The 17,500-nt window shown below is 41.4% G+C and overlaps 1 protein-coding gene across 2 annotated transcripts in view; it reads right to left on the bottom strand.

Annotated features, from left to right (window-relative positions):
- The window catches only part of wfs1a (Wolfram syndrome 1a (wolframin)), a 38,794-nt gene that overhangs the window by 2,035 nt on the left and 19,259 nt on the right, over positions 1-17,500 (bottom strand). For both annotated transcript variants that reach the window (XM_061906411.1, XM_061906420.1), the window contains exons 10-12: positions 5,478-5,756; positions 3,202-3,365; positions 1-3,125 (exon numbers count right to left, since the gene is read on the bottom strand). The exon at positions 1-3,125 is cut by the window's left edge and continues 2,035 nt beyond it. In XM_061906411.1, coding sequence (XP_061762395.1) covers positions 1,964-3,125; positions 3,202-3,365; positions 5,478-5,756 — 1,605 coding nt within the window. In that variant the 3' untranslated portion in view covers positions 1-1,963. The remainder of the gene's footprint in view (positions 3,126-3,201; positions 3,366-5,477; positions 5,757-17,500) is intronic.

Raw genomic sequence — 17,500 nt, 5'->3', positions numbered from 1 at the left:
ATCTGCTTAGCCGAGGAGGTCTTCAAGGAAATGAAGCCTATCCTTTGTGACACAGAGCTTTCGATGCCTATCAAGACCTGCGTCCTTCAAATATTAATATACATATATAGGAGGGATGGATCTTGCTTTGGTTTGTTGCTGGTTTGTTGGGCTCGAAAAGGTAGGTGACCACTGCTCTAGAGCGACAAAATATCTTAACCGTTTTTGTGACATACATTCAATTGACAAATAGTAGGCTCTAGTTGTTTTCATAAGGCATACCATTAATAACTTAAACGGTCGGTAACCAGAAATGATTAGCATCACACAGCAAAAAAAATAAAAAATCAAATTCAAAGATAAGATAAATAAATACTGAAAATGTGTCCACATATGACAAGGTACGATTCATTAAAAGTGCTCCTTCAAAACATTAATCTCCCGTAGAGTGACCGACAAACACTGCATGAAAGTCTACTATGGACTTACCAAACATGAACAATGATGATTGTCAGAATCTCCTCTCTGGTCAACAAAAACACCTTGAGGATTCTAGCGGGAACTCTCATTCAACCCTTCTTCGATTACGCTTGCACCTCCTGGTACCCCAGCACCTCCAAAACCCTCAAATCTAGACTCCAAACATTCCAGAATAAGCTAATCCGGTTACTTTTAGACCTCCACCCCAGATCACACCTCAATCCAACCCACTTCTCCAAAGTGGGCTGGCTCAGGGTGGAGGACAGAGTAAAACAACTTGCACTGAGCCTAGTCTATAAAATCCGCTACACCTACATGTCAAACTACTTCCTTAACGTAAATGACCGCCATAACCACAACACCAGGGGGAGCTCCACAAACCACGTTAAACCCAGATTTCGATCTAACAAAGGTCTTAACTCATTCTCTTTCTATGCCACATCAATGTGGAATGCACTCCCAACAGGTATAAAAGTAAGTGCATCTCTATATTCCTTCAAAACCGCTCTAAAACAACACCTCCAGGCAACTTCAACCCTTTACTAATACCCTCCTCCATTCACATCCCATCTCCCCGGATTATAAAACAACTCAAATGTACTTCTAATGTATATACTTGTTCTTATGCTATCTGAACTCACTATGTTCTCTGCTGGCTGTACATATCCTACTGTAAGACCTACACTGTTTCAATGTCCACATTTCTCTGTCGATGCAATTGTTGATGACCGAAGTTCTGATATCAACCAAAGCTCCTCATCCCACCCCCCGGATTGTAAATAATGTAAATAATTCAATGTACATACTATGATGATTAACTTGTGTGATGACTGTATTATGTTGATAGTATATATTTGTACCATGAATTGATTAACGTGGACCCCGACTTAAACAAGTTGAAAAACTTATTCGGGTGTTACCATTTAGTGGTCAATTGTACGGAATATGTACTGTACTGTGCAATCTACTAATAAAAGTATCAATCAATCAATCAAAGTCAATGATTCCTAAAAATAAAAACTAGGGATTAGACCTTTGAGAGGATGTTCCCCAGCCAGTTGGGGTCAAGTGTTCTCTGAAATCAATAAGATTCTTGGCATGGAGAAAGAACTGCGGTGCCCCTTGTAGTGTGTACTGAAATGTTTAGGACATCGGTGCCTAAGAACCTTAGAAATTGTTTCAATGTTGACTCTAATGACACAACGCTGCCATGCAGGATGTGTTTTGTACTACAGTGACTAGTACGATATCGAGCAGATTTTACGTAACTGGCATGGGAACTGTCCACCTCTGGCCCAGAATCCACTGGCATAGGTTCCAGTTGACCTGTGAGCCCACCATGGCCCAGCAGTATGGCACCATAGCGGGTGTCCTCCACTTAAGACGTATGTAAACAAAAACTGTTGTGTCAACTCCTGCATGAAGAAGAGCAACAATCCAAAAAGTAAACATAACTTAACGACCGAGCAGTTCTGCCTCAGTCTGAGCTGCTGGGTGTGTGTTCTCAGCCCGTGATCTTTGCAGACAAAAAGGGAGAGAAAAAAAAGTCGAACGCAAACTTCAGGGCTCGCATGGTGGTACGTCTCCAGTCTCTCTCGATCTTCACCTGCCTTCCCCCAGTCAACATCGGGGAAACACAGTCCAGGCAGTTGACCGCCTTCAACTCGAAGGCCGGGGCCCTCGCTCCTAATCGGCCCTCCAGCTTGGTACAGAACTCCACCATGTTACCAGGTTCCAGGTTGAAGAGAACCTGTCGGAACTCATTGCTGGCCATGAGCACGATGTCCCTACCCGGGTCGTCCGCCTCCACGCTTTCATCCCTGGTCATCCCTACGGTGACTTGGAATCGGTAGCTGTCAAAACGCTTGACGTGGCAGGTGTGTTTGGCCAAGGCTTTGATCTGACATAACTCCTCCTCTTCTTGCATCTGTAGCAGCGAGACTGTGGCGCCGGAAGCTGTGAGGTTCGCGACCGTCACATTCTTCGGCTCGCACAAAGGGTACGTCTCGCCGTAGAGGCATCGCAGCCAGTCCCCAAGAAAGACCGGCAACATGTTGATGAAGGATTGCGCCCCGTTCTCAGTCTCAGCAACGCTGACGTGCTTAAAACGTCCGGTCCAGGTGACCCTGTGGCCCTGCAGGTGGCTACAGAAGATCTGTGTCTTGGCCATACCTTTGGACTGCCAGGCGGGCGGTCCACAGGCTTGGCTGTACTGGTTCCAAGTCAGGGTGGAGTTGTAGACTTTTTGACCTTCTGCGTGATACACGTAGATGGAGAAGAGGAGGATGACCATAGAGATGCAAAGTAGGATGAGTTTGACAGGGCCCCGGTGGGTCAGTGAGCGGAAAACATCCAGAATAGACGTGCTGAAACGCGTCCACAGCCGCAGGATGACGGGTATGGCGCATACGACCAAGGTTACGATCATCTTGGTGAGCTCCAGCTCCAAAAACCACTTGAAGAGCTGGATGAGGAGCATGACGGCGAGGCCCAACGCCAGGACGGGCAGCGCAAACAGGAAGAGGAAGTAGGCGACGCAGGTGCGGATTATACCGACAGCGGTGGAATTTTGGAGAAGCACCATGGAGAACTCACACCACATGAAGCACACCAAGTAGGGCACCAGGATGCAGTACGTCCCTCGGAAGCCGCGCTTTCTGGCCATGCTAATCGTGGGGAGAAAGTCATCAATAGTGAAACTGTAATCAGGGAGAAACATTTGGAGGGGGGATTGGGTCTCACCTGAAGAACAGGTAGAAAAGACAAACATACAGCAGACAGGGAATACTGAGCTGGAACACCACAGACTCCCCGAGAGGCAGCGTGGCAAAGGTGCGTCCCAGGAAGCCGAGCCTTGTCATGTTCTGCGGCAGGAACTGCGTCAGGCTACAAAGCGACGATGCAACCTGCATCGGAAAAAACAAACAAAAACATCATTGTTTTCTCATTCTTTGACCAAGCCAGGGGTGTCCAAACTCCAAACTACGGCCCGCCTGCGTCTTCAAAGATCTTTGCATTCAGTTGTGATGCTATTATTACGTCACCATCAGGTGGGCAACATAAGTTGATTCTGGTCATTGACCGTTTATTACGCAGCATTAACCAATATAAACAACCTTCCCTAGTCATGGTGCAAAATGGCAGAAATGGTCACTGAACTTTGTGGATATTATAAAAAAACGTCCATCACCTTAAAAAAAAGGCTAAATTTGACTATTTTACATCCATTACAAAGCATGATGGGAAAAAAAGCAAATCACTCTCCACACTTATCTTCGTTTGGCACATTTTGGATGCTTGATATTTCTGACTGAGAACAAAACTTTAAGAAGGTCGTCACGGAAGTAAACAAGGTTCAAAATTTCACATACTCATAATATCCAATTATATCAATTATATATCCATTATGTTAATAAAATATGTACACATGTATATTTATATGCTATATATACAAGTGTGTATATATATATATATTTATATATATATATATATATATACATACAGTGGGGCAAAAAAGTATTTAGTTCTCCGACTTAAAATGATGACAGAGGTCTGTAATTTTCATCATAGGTACACTTCAACTGTGAGAGACAGAATGTGAAAAAAAAAAATCCAGGAATTCACATTGTAGGAATTTTATGGAATTTATTTGTAAATTATGGTGGAAAATAAGTATTTGGTCAACCAGTCAAAGCTCTCACTGATGGAAGGAGGTTTTGGTTCAAAATCTCACAATACATGGCCCCATTCATTCTTTCCTTAACACGGCTCAATCGTCTTGTCCCCTTAGCAGAAAAACAGCCCTAAAGCATGATGTTTCCACACCCATGCTTCACAGTAGGTTTGGTGTTCTTGGGATGCAAATCAGTATTCTTCTTCCTCCAAACACGACAAGTTGAGTTTATACCAAAAAGTTCTATTTTGGTTTCATCTGACCACATGACATTCTCCCAATCCTCTGCTGTATCATCCATGTATCCATTTTGGTATAAACATTTTATATATATATATATATATATATATATATATATATATATATATATATATATACACACACAAACCCCGTTTCCATATGAGTTGGGAAATTGTGTTAGATGTAAATATAAACGGAATACAATGATTTGCAAATCATTTTCAACCCATATTCAGTTGAATATGCTACAAAGACAAAATATTTGATGTTCAAACTGATAAGCACTTTTTTTTTTTGCAAATAATCATTAACTTTAGAATTTGATACCAGCCACATGTGACAAAAAGTTGGGAAAGGCGGCAATAAATACTGATAAAGTTGATGACTGCTCAACAAACACTTATTTGGAACATCCCATAGGTGTGCAGGCTAATTGGGAACAGGCGGGTGCCATGATTGGGTATAAAAACAGTGTCCCAAAAAATGCTCAGTCTTTCACAAGAAAGGATGGGGCGTTGTACACCCCTTTGTCCACAACTGCGTGAGCAAATAGTCAAACAGTTTAAGAGTAATGTTTGTCAAAGTGTAATTGCAGGAATTTAGGGATTTCAACATCTACGGTCCATAATATCATCAAAAGGTTCAGAGAATCTGGAGAAATCACTTCACGTAAGCGGCATGGCCGGAAACCAACATTGAATGACCGTGACCTTCGATCCCTCAGACGGCACTTTATCAAAAACAGACATCGATCTCTAAAGGATATCACCACATGGGCTCAGGAACACTTCGGAAAACCACTGTCACTAAATGCAGTTTGTCGCTACATCTGTAAGTGCAAGTTAAAGTTCTACTACGCAAAGCGAAAGCCATTTATCAACAAAATCCAGAAACGCCGCCGGCTTCTCTGGGCCCGAGATCATTTAAGATGGACTGATGCAAAGTGGAAAAGTGTTCTGTGGTCGGATGAGTCCACATTTCAATAGACGCAATGACGTCATGGCTTCCATTCGCTCCATTGTTAGTGCACTTTTATTCACAAATTAGAGTGCATTAAAAAAGATGTGTCATTTGAATGATATCGCGCACATTCTCTCGCTCTCACCTCTATCACCATTGCTCGCCGTGCGTACGTGGTAGCCATTGGGCTGAGGCTCTGGTAGCTGACCGCCGTGAAGAAGATGGCCACCGTGGAGAGCTCCGAACAGGGGATCCAGCGCTTGTCGGCGACGGGGAAGGAGAAAATGATGAAGAAGACGGAGAAGATGAAGTACAGGTACGGCTCCAAGTTGTTCCAGCCAAAGTCGGTTTCCGCCTGCTCCACGTCCAGGCCGGGTTCAAAACGGGTCAGGAGAGACGTCAGGGCTCGAAAATTCTGCCACGTCTGAAAATAGACAAGCAGTTCCCGATAAAAAAAATATTTTAGATATAACTTTAACGTCCAATAACGTCTTGGACAGTGTGAAGTTTTCATCAGTTTGATTATTGTGCAACTTTTTGTGTTTTGATACATCACCTTGTTTTTTCATAATGTAAAATTGGACGGGACGCTCACAATATTATGTTAGATCCACTATGAACTGGACTCTGACAATATTATATTAGATCCACTGTGGACTGGACTCACACTATTATGTTAGATCCACTATGGACTGGACTCTCACACTATTATGTTAGATCCACTATGGACTGGACTCTCACACTATTATGTTAGATCCACTATGGACTGGACTCTCACACTATTATGTTAGATCCACTATGGACTGGACTCTCACACTATTATGTTAAATCCACTATGGACTGGACTCTTACACTATTATGTTAGATCCACTATGGACTGGACTCTGACAATATTATGTTGGATCCACTAAGGACTGGACTCTCACAATATTATGTTAGATCTACTAAGGACTGGACTCTCACAAAATTATGTTAGATCCACTATGGACTGGACTCTCACACTATTATGTTAGATCCACTATGGACTGGACTCTCACACTATTATATTAGATCCACTATGGACTGGACTCTCACAATATTATGTTAGATCCACTATGGACTGGACTCTCACAATATTATGTTAGATCCACTATGGACTGGACTCTGACAATATTATGTTAGATCCACTATGGACTGGACTCTCACACTATTATGTTAGATCCACTATGGACTGGACTCTCACACTATTAAGTTAGATCCACTATGGACTGGACTCTCACACTATTAAGTTAGATCCACTATGGACTGGACTCTCACACTATTATGTTAGAACCACTATGGACTAGACTCTGACAATATTATGTTAGATCCACTATGGACTGGACTCTGACAATATTATGTTAGATCCACTATGGACTGGACTCTCACACTATTATGTTAGATTCACTATGGACTGGACTCTCACAATATTATGGTAGATCTACTAAGGACTGGACTCTCACAATATTATGTTCGATCTACTGTGGACTGGACTCTCACAATATTATGTTAGATCCACTATGGACTGGACTCTCACACTATTATGTTAGATCCACTATGGACTGGACTCTCACACTATTATGTTAGATCCACTATGGACTGGACTCTCACAATATTATGTTAGATCCACTATGGACTGGACTCTCACAATATTATGTTAGATCCACTATGGACTGGACTCTGACAATATTATGTTAGATCCACTATGGACTGGACTCTCACACTATTATGTTAGATCCACTATGGACTGGACTCTCACACTATTAAGTTAGATCCACTATGGACTGGACTCACACTATTAAGTTAGATCCACTATGGACTTGACTCTGACAATATCATGTTAGATCCACTATGGACTGGACTCTCACACTATTAAGTTAGATCCACTATGGACTGGACTCTCACACTATTAAGTTAGATCCACTATGGACTGGACTCTCACACTATTATGTTAGATCCACTATGGACTAGACTGACAATATAATGTTGGATCCACTATGGACTGGACTCTTACACTATTATGTTAGATCCACTATGGACTGGACTCTCACACTATTATGTTAAATCCACTATGGACTGGACTCTTACACTATTATGTTAGATCTACTGTGGACTGGACTCTCACAATATTATGTTAGATCCACTATGGACTGGACACTCACACTATTATGTTAGAACCACTATGGACTAGACTGACAATATAATGTTGGATCCACTATGGACTGGACTCTCACAATATTATGTTGGATCCACTATGGACTGGACTCTCACACTATTATGTTAGATCCACTATGGACTAGACTGACAATATAATGTTGGATCCACTATGGACTGGACTCTTACACTATTATGTTAGATCCACTATGGACTGGACTCTCACACTATTATGTTAAATCCACTATGGACTGGACTCTTACACTATTATGTTAGATCCACTATGGACTGGACTCTCACAATATTATGTTAGATCTACTAAGGACTGGACTCTCACACTATTATGTTAGATCTACTGTGGACTGGACTCTCACAATATTATGTTAGATCCACTATGGACTGGACACTCACACTATTATGTTAGATCCACTATGGACTGGACTCTCACACTATTATGTTAAATCCACTATGGACTGGACTCTCACAATATTATGTTAGATCCACTATGGACTGGACTCTCACACTATTATGTTAGATCCACTATGGACTGGACTCTGACAATATTATGTTAGATCCGCTATGGACTGGACTCTGACACTATTATGTCAGATCCACTATGGACTTGAATCTGACAATATTATGTTAGATCCACTATAGACTGGACTCTCACTCTATTATGTTAGATCCACTATGGATTGGACACTCACAATATTATGTTAGATCCACTATGGACTGGACTCTCACACTATTATGTTAGATCCACTATGGACTGGACTCTCACACTATTAAGTTAGATCCACTATGGACTGGACTCTCACACTATTAAGTTAGATCCACTATGGACTGGACTCTCACACTATTATGTTAGAACCAATATGGACTAGACTCTGACAATATTATGTTAGATCCACTATGGACTGGACTCTCACACTATTATGTTAGATCCACTATGGACTAGACTCTGACAATATGATGTTGGATCCACTATGGACTGGACTCTCACAATATTATGTTGGATCCACTATGGACTGGACTCTCACAATATTATGTTGGATCCACTATGGACTGGACTCTCACACTATTATGTTAAATCCACTATGGACTGGACTCTTACACTATTATGTTAGATCCACTATGGACTGGACTCTTACACTATTATGTTAGATCCACTATGGACTGGACTCTGACAATATGATGTTAGATCCACTATGGACTGGACTCTCACAATATTATGTTAGATCTACTGTGGACTGGACTCTCACACTATTATGTTAGATCCACTGTGGACTGGATTCTCACACTATTATGTTAGATCCACTATGGACTGGATTCTCACACTATTATGTTAGATCCACTATGGACTGGACTCTCACACTATTATGTTAGATCCACTATGGACTGGACTCTCACACTATTATGTTAGATCCACTATGGACTGGACTCTCACACTATTATGTTAGATCCACTATGGACTGGACTCTCACAATATTATGTTAGATCCACTATGGACTGGACTCTCACAATATTATGTTAGATCCACTATGGACTGGACTCTCACAATATTATGTTAGATCTACTATGGACTGGACTCTCACACTATCATGTTAGATCTACTATGGACTTGACTCTCACACTCTTATGTTAGATCCACTATGGACTGGACTCTCACAATTTTATGTTAGATCCACAATGGACTGGACTCTCACACTATTATGTTAGATCCACTATGGACTTGACTGACAATATTATGTTGGATCCACTATGGATTGGACTCTCACAATATTATGTTGGATCCACTATGGACTGGACTCTCTCAATATTATGTCAGATCCACTATGGACTTGACTCTGACAACATTATGTTAGATCCACTATGGACTAGACTCTCACAATTTTATGTTAGATCCACTATGGACTGGACTCTCACACTATTATGTTAGATCCACTATGGACTGGACTCTCACACTATTATGTTAGATCCACTATGGACTTGACTCTCACACTATTAAGTTAGATCCACTATGGACTGGACTCTCACACTATTATGTTAGATCCACTATGGACTAGACTCTCACAATATTATGTTGGATCCACTATGGACTGGACTCTCACACTATTATGTTAGATCCACTACGGACTGGACTCTTACACTATTATGTTAGATCCACTATGGACTGGACTCTCACTCTATTATGTTAGATCCACTATGGATTGGACACTCACAATATTATGTTAGATCCACTATGGACTGGACTCTCACACTATTATGTTAGATCGACTATGGACTGGACTCTCACACTATTAAGTTAGATCCACTATGGACTGGACTCTCACACTATTAAGTTAGATCCACTATGGACTGGACTCTCACACTATTAAGTTAGATCCACTATGGACTGGACTCTCACACTATTATGTTAGAACCACTATGGACTAGACTCTGACAATATTATGTTAGATCCACTATGGACTGGACTCTCACACTATTATGTTAGATCCACTATGGACTAGACTCTGACAATATTATGTTGGATCTACTATGGACTGGACTCTCACAATATTATGTTGGATCCACTATGAACTGGACTCTCACACTTATGTTAAATCCACTATGGACTGCACTCTTACACTATTATGTTAGATCCACTATGGACTGGACTCTGACAATATTGTGTTAGATCCACTATGGACTGGACTCTCACACTATTATGTTAGATCTACTATGGACTGGACTCTGACAATGTTATGTTAGATCCACTATGGACTGGACTCTCACACTATTATGTTAGATCTACTATGGACTGGACTCTGACAATGTTATGTTAGATCCACTATGGACTGGACTCTCACAATATTGTGTTAGATCTACTATGGACTGGACTCTCACACTATTATGTTAGATCTACTATGGACTGGACTCTCACACTATTATGTTAGATCTACTATGGACTGGACTCTGACAATATTATGTTAGATCCACTATGGACTGGACTCTCACAATATTATGTTAGATCCACTATGGACTGGACTATCTCAATATTATGTCAGATCCACTATGGACTTGACTCTGACAATATTATGTTAGATCCACTATGGACTGGACTCCCACACTATTATGTTAGATCCACTATGGACTGGACTCTCACACTATTATGTTAGATCCACTATGGACTGGACTCTCACACTATTATGTTAGATCCACTATGGACTTGACTCTGACAATATTATGTTAGCTCCACTATGGACTGGACTCTCACAATATTATGTTAGATCCACTATGGACTGGACTCTCACACTATTCAATCAATCAATCAATGTTTACTTATATAGCCCTAAATCACTAGTGTCTCAAAGGGCTGCACAAACCACCACGACATCCTCGGTAGGCCCACATAAGGGCAAGGAAAACTCACACCCAGTGGGACATCGGTGACAATGATGACCCAGTGGGACGTCGGTGACAATGATGACTATGAGAACCTTAGAGAGGAGGAAAGCAATGGATGTCGAGCGGGTCTAACATGATACTGTGAAAGTTCAATCCACAATGGATACAACACAGTCGCGAGAGTCCAGTCCAAAGAGGATCCAAGACACAGCAGCGAGAGTCCCGTTCACAGCGGAGCCAGCAGGAAACCATCCGAAGCGTAGGCGGACCAGCAGCGCAGAGATGTCCCCAGCCGATACACAGGCGAGCAGTACATGGCCACCGGATCGGACCGGACCCCCTCCACACGGGAGAGTGGGACATAGAAGAAAAAGAAAAGAAACGGCAGATCAACTGGTCTAAAAAGGGAGTCTATTTAAAGGCTAGAGTATACAAATGAGTTTTAAGGTGAGACTTAAATGCTTCTACTGACGTGGCATCGCGAACTGTTACCGGGAGGGCATTCCAGAGTACTGGAGCCCGAACGGAAAACGCTCTATAGCCCGCAGACTTTTTTTGGGCTTTGGGAATCACTAATAAGCCGGAGTCCTTTGAACGCAGATTTCTTGCCGGGACATACGGTACAATACAATCGGCAAGATAAGATGGAGCTAGACCGTGTAGTATTTTATACGTAAGTAGTAAAACCTTAAAGTCACATCTTAAGTGCACAGGAAGCCAGTGCAGGTGAGCCAGTACAGACGTAATGTGATCAAACTTTCTTGTTCTTGTCAAAAGTCTAGCAGCCGCATTTTGTACCAACTGTAATCTTTTAATGCTAGACATGGGGAGACCCGAAAATAATACGTTACAGTAGTCGAGGCGAGACGTAACAAACGCATGGATAATGATCTCAGCGTCTTTAGTGGACAGAATGGAGCGAATTTTAGCGATGTTACGGAGATGAAAGAAGGCCGTTTTAGTAACGCTTTTAATGTGTGCCTCAAAGGAGAGAGTTGGGTCGAAGATAATACCCAGATTCTTTACCGTGTCGCCTTGTTTAATTGTTTGGTTGTCAAATGTTAGAGTTGTATTATTAAATAGAGTTCGGTGTATAGCAGGACCGATAATCAGCATTTCCGTTTTTTTGGCGTTGAGTTGCAAAAAGTTAGCGGACATCCATTGTTTAATTTCATTAAGACACGCCTCCAGCTGACTACAATCCGGCGTGTTGGTCAGCTTTAGGGGCATGTAGAGTTGGGTGTCATCAGCATAACAGTGAAAGCTGATACCGTATTTGCGTATGATGTCACCTAGCGGCAGCATGTAGATGCTGAAGAGTGCAGGGCCAAGGACCGAACCCTGGGGAACTCCACACGTTACCTTAACGTAGTCCGAGGTCACATTGTTATGGGAGACACACTGCATCCTATCAGTAAGACAAGAGTTAAACCAAGACAGGGCTAAGTCTGACATACCAATTCGTGTTTTGATACGTTCTAATAAAATATTATGATCGACGGTATCGAAAGCAGCGCTAAGATCGAGGAGCAGCAACATAGATGACGCATCAGAATCCATCGTTAGCAATAGATCATTAGTCATTTTTGCGAGGGCTGTCTCCGTGGAGTGATTTGCCCTGAAACCGGATTGAAAGGTTTCACATAGATTGTTAGACGCTAAGTGTTCATTTAACTGCTCCGCAACAATTTTTTCAAGGATTTTTGAAATAAAGGGAAGGTGAGACACCGGTCGGTAATTTACCATGAGGTCAGGATCGAGGTTAGGTCTTTTAAGAAGAGGATGAATAACCGCTTTTTTGAATGCTAGGGGAACACTGCCCGAGGAGAGTGATACGTTTATAATATTTAGCACTGATGGACCTAATAATTCAAAGAGCTCCTTGATCAGTTTCCCAGGAAGAGGGTCAAGTAAACATGTTGTCTGTTTTATTCCATTTACACGTTGTAACAATTCCTCTAATGTTATTTCCTCAAAACGAGAGAAACTATTTTGGAGGGCAGTATCCGCCGTATATACAATCGTGTCAGTGTTAATAGAACCCCGTTGTAGCTGGGACGCATTGTCTTTAATCTCCTTTCTAATGACTTCAATTTTCTTACTAAAGAATTGCATAAAGTCATCAGCTGAGTGGGTGGAGCTACTGGAAGGAGTCCCTTGTTGGGTTAGCGATGCTACCGTACTAAACAAAAATTTAGGATCGTTTTTATTACGGTGGATGAGATTTGAGTAATATTTAGCTTTAGCTAAGGTAAGCATGCGTTTATAAGTTATTAAACCATCACTCCATGCTTGATGGTGCACCTCAAGTTTAGTCGTGCGCCATTTGCGTTCCAGCTTTCTACATAATTTCTGAGCTCTAGTTTCTTCTGTAAACCACGGGGTGCGCTTTTTTGGAGCCTTTTTTAACTTTAGCGGTGCTATGTTATCAATGGTTTCGCGCAGGGCGTCGTTAAAGTTGTTAGTGAGGTTATCAATAGAGCCCACATACTTTGGGAATGGTGCCATTACCGAGGGCAGTAGGTCAGCAAGAGTTGTCGTTGTGGCTGTATTAATGTTGCGGCTGCTATAGCAGGTATTATTATTATTAGTTTGACGAACATGCGTCTGAACCTCGAATTTTATAAGGTAATGATCGGACAATACTTTAGTATACGGGAGTATCGTAACTTTGGAAACGGTGATGCCCCTGACAAGCACTAGGTCTATCGTATTACCGTTGCGATGCGTGGGTTCATTTATTATTTGTGTGAGACCACAGCTATCAATTACAGTCTGGAGCGCTACGCACGGTGGGTCCGATGGGGTATTCATATGGATATTAAAGTCCCCCATTATGATTATATTATCGGCGTGTGTCACTAGATCAGCAACGAACTCTGTGAATTCATTAATAAAGTCCGAATAGTGCCCTGGGGGGCGGTAGATAACAGCCAGGTGTAGAGGCAGCGGTGTGACAGACCTCATAGTAAGCACCTCAAACGATTTATATTTATTATTTATGTTAGGACTAAGGTTAAAGTTTTCGTTGTATATTAGTGCGACCCCCCCACCCCTTTTGAGCGGACGGGCAATATGCGCATGTGTAAAGTTAGGAGGACATGCCTCATTTAGCGCAAAAAAGTCGTTTGGTTTAAGCCAGGTTTCGCTGAGACCGATGACGTTAAGATTGTTGTCTCTGATAATATCATTAACTAACAACGTTTTAGGAGACAATGATCTTATGTTTAAAAAACCTATATTATAGGTAGTGGGCTGTTTTAGGGAATTTTTGATCAAATTATCCGTAGTAGCAATATTAATAATGTTGTGTTCATTATGCCCAGTGCATTTAGTATAGTTACGACCATATCTAGGAATTGATACGACAGGAATTTTCCGATTGTTTGATTGTTGCTTTGATAAACTGCACGCATCATGGTTAGCCACCTCAGTAACGGGGATTTTCCGATTGTTTGTTTGTTGCTTTGATAAACTGCACACATCATGGTTAGCCATCTCAGTAACGGGGATTTTCCGATTGTTTGTTTGTTGCTTTGATAAACTGCACGCATCATAGTTAGCCACCTCAGTAAAACACATGTCCAACTATGAAACACTCAAAGCAGAAAAAACTTGTTCTAATTTAACTGACTCCTTACCCAGACCAGTAGTCTCGCATTTTCCATCTAAATCCGTCTTCGGGATGGAGGAAAGTGGTGTTCTGTGGGGATTAGCCTTCTGCTTATTATGTTAGATCCACCATGGACTGGACTCTCACAATATTATGTTAGATCTACTATGGACTGGACTCTCACACTATCATGTTAGATCTACTATGGACTTGACTCTCACACGTTTATGTTAGATCCACTATGGACTGGACTCTGACAATATAATGTTAGATCCACAATGGACTGGGGTCTCACAATATTATGTTAGATCCACAATGGACTGGACTCTTACAATATTATGTTAGATCCACTATGGACTGGACTCTCACAATATTATGTTAGATCCACTTTGGACTGGACTCTCACAATATTATGTTAGATCCACTATGGACTGGACTCTCACAATATTATGTTAGATCCACTATGGACTGGACTCTCACACTATTATTCTAGATCCAGTTGACATCCATTGCACAGGTCGCCCGGGGGGTTCCCTACATCTGCGGTCCCCTCCAAGGTTTCTCATTGTTCCATCGGGTTGAGTTTTTCCTTGCCCCGATGTGGATCTCATCCGAAGATGTCGTTGTGGCTTGTGCAGCCCTTTGAGACATTTGTGATTTAGGGGTATATAAGTAAACTTTGATTGATTGATAATAGGTATTTTTTTTTTTTCAAATTTCAACTTCTGAACCATGTAGTATCCATTAGACAATGAAATAACATGTTTTCCGGGTTTTGCAAGGCTACACTTTTCAGGGAGCAAGCAAACGGCAGGTTCTGGTGGACAGTTAATAAAGCATGTGTGTGATAGGATACATCCTGCAAGAAAGGACTCTTAAATCTGTTTTGGTATGCAAGGAATCTGGTCAGTTCCCTCCCCCGAGTCCGGGTACATGTTTAGGTAACGCCAAAAGCCCGTGGTTTCTCAAGTGCATACAAGAACGTGCCTTCACGTGCTTATGGTGAAGTCAACTTCAATACTGTGGACCTAACAAACGGAGATGAGTTCATATCTGTCTATAAGAACCGGTTCTCTGGCTCTGGGGGAAACATACTGTATCTGGCTAGATCCTCCACAGATCCGCAAACTAATGAAAACCTGATGTTAATCTCGCTTGATCAATAGATTAGACTTTGTTCAACGATCGTCATCCTTGATCCTTAACACACCTACGCCATCCTTCTACCTAGGACAAGGGTCGGCAACCCGCCGCTGTTTTAGCGCTGCCCTAGTGGCTCCCTGGAGCATTTTCAAAAATGAATTTTAAGAGGAAACGTGACCCCGGAAGTAAATGCGTCATCCAATAGCTTGTGTTTGTAAATTGTTTTTAAAAATGTTTTATTATATAGCGTTAACATAACGTCTGTATTTTTATAATATACCGTTATATTTTTATAATATAGCGTTAACAAAACGTCTGTATTAATCATGACCCCGGAAGTAAATGGGGGGGAAGGTTTTTGTAGGGGGGAAGAAATTTGGCGTGACAGTGTCATGTTTGTTCTCCTACATAAACTATATTAAAACAAAAAAATATGTTTTTTCCACCCTCATCTTTTTCCATTTTTCATATATTTTTGAATAAGCTCCAGAGAGCCACTAGGGCGGCGCTAAAGACCGACCCCCGGTGTAGGAGGACAAACATGACACAAACCTTCCTAAATGTTAGAAATCCCACTGTTTACATTAAACATGCTTCACTGTTGAGGGTATTTTGCGAACGCCATTTTGTCCTACTAATTTCGGCAGTCCTCGAACTCACCGTCGTGGTGTGGAATGTGCCACAACAGTTGGTTTACATTTACAACTTTCTCTGCCACTGCCACAGAAAGACACTCCTTTGTCTCATTTTGTCCACCAAACGTTATATGCTGTGCGTGAAAGCACAAAGGTGAGCTTTGTTGATGTTATCGACTTGTGTGGAGTGCATTACTGCAAGCTAATCCATGCTAATATGCTATTTAGGCTAAGCTGTATGTACATATTGCATCATTATGCCTCGTATGTAGCTATATTTGAGCTCATTTAATTTCCTTTACTTATGTCCTTTGTGTTTTTAATTTATATTTGCAAGTCTCATGACACATCGTCTGTATGTAACATTGGCTGCATTTCTCATAGTTGTTTGTGTGCCATGTTGTTCCAGACCACAGCAAAAGTTACCATTTTGTTTCAGACTACTGCCAACGTGACCCAGCTTGCAAAGATTCTAATAAATCCATTGGAAGAAGACAGCCTGCAGTTCCCTTTAACTTGAACACACACATCTATACCTTTGGTCATTCTAAGACAGTCATTTCCAGGAGTTATCTTACCCTCCGAGAGGTTTTACTAATGTTTTCCAACCTTGTAAAAATGCGTAAAATAAATATTACATTTCAACATTTCCGGCATTTCTGTTCCTACGACACATAATCATTTTGATAGTAGGCTAATACATCTACTACAGACACTTACGTCATGTGTTGCCTTCATTATAACACTTATGTAATACTTTTAAGGTCATTTTGATAGTAGGCTAATATAGAAACATCATGTGTTGTCTTCATTATAACACTTATGTAATACTTTTAAGGTCATTTTGATAGTAGGCTAATATAGACACGTCATGTGTTGCCTTCATTATAACACTTATGTAATACTTTTAAGGTCATTTTGATAGTAGGCTAATATAGACACATCATGTGTTGCCTCCATTATAAAACTTATATAAGACTTCAAGGTCATTTGTCCAGGGTGTACCCCGCCTTCCGCCCGATTGTAGCTGAGATAGGCGCCAGCGCGCGACCCCAAAAGGGAAAAAGCGGTAGAAAATGGATGGATGGAGGGGTCATTTAGATTTTAGGCTAATATAGACACTTACGTCATGTGTTGCCTTCATTATAACACTTATATAGGACTTTTAAGGTAATTTTGATAGAAAGCTAATATAGAGACTTATGTCACGTGTTGCCT

Source organism: Nerophis ophidion, linkage group LG01, assembly GCF_033978795.1.
Source record: "Nerophis ophidion isolate RoL-2023_Sa linkage group LG01, RoL_Noph_v1.0, whole genome shotgun sequence".
In the NCBI taxonomy this organism is placed as follows: Eukaryota; Metazoa; Chordata; class Actinopteri; order Syngnathiformes; family Syngnathidae; genus Nerophis; species Nerophis ophidion.
Note: the sequence above shows the minus strand (reverse complement) of the source record. Positions and strands in the feature narration are given on the sequence as shown.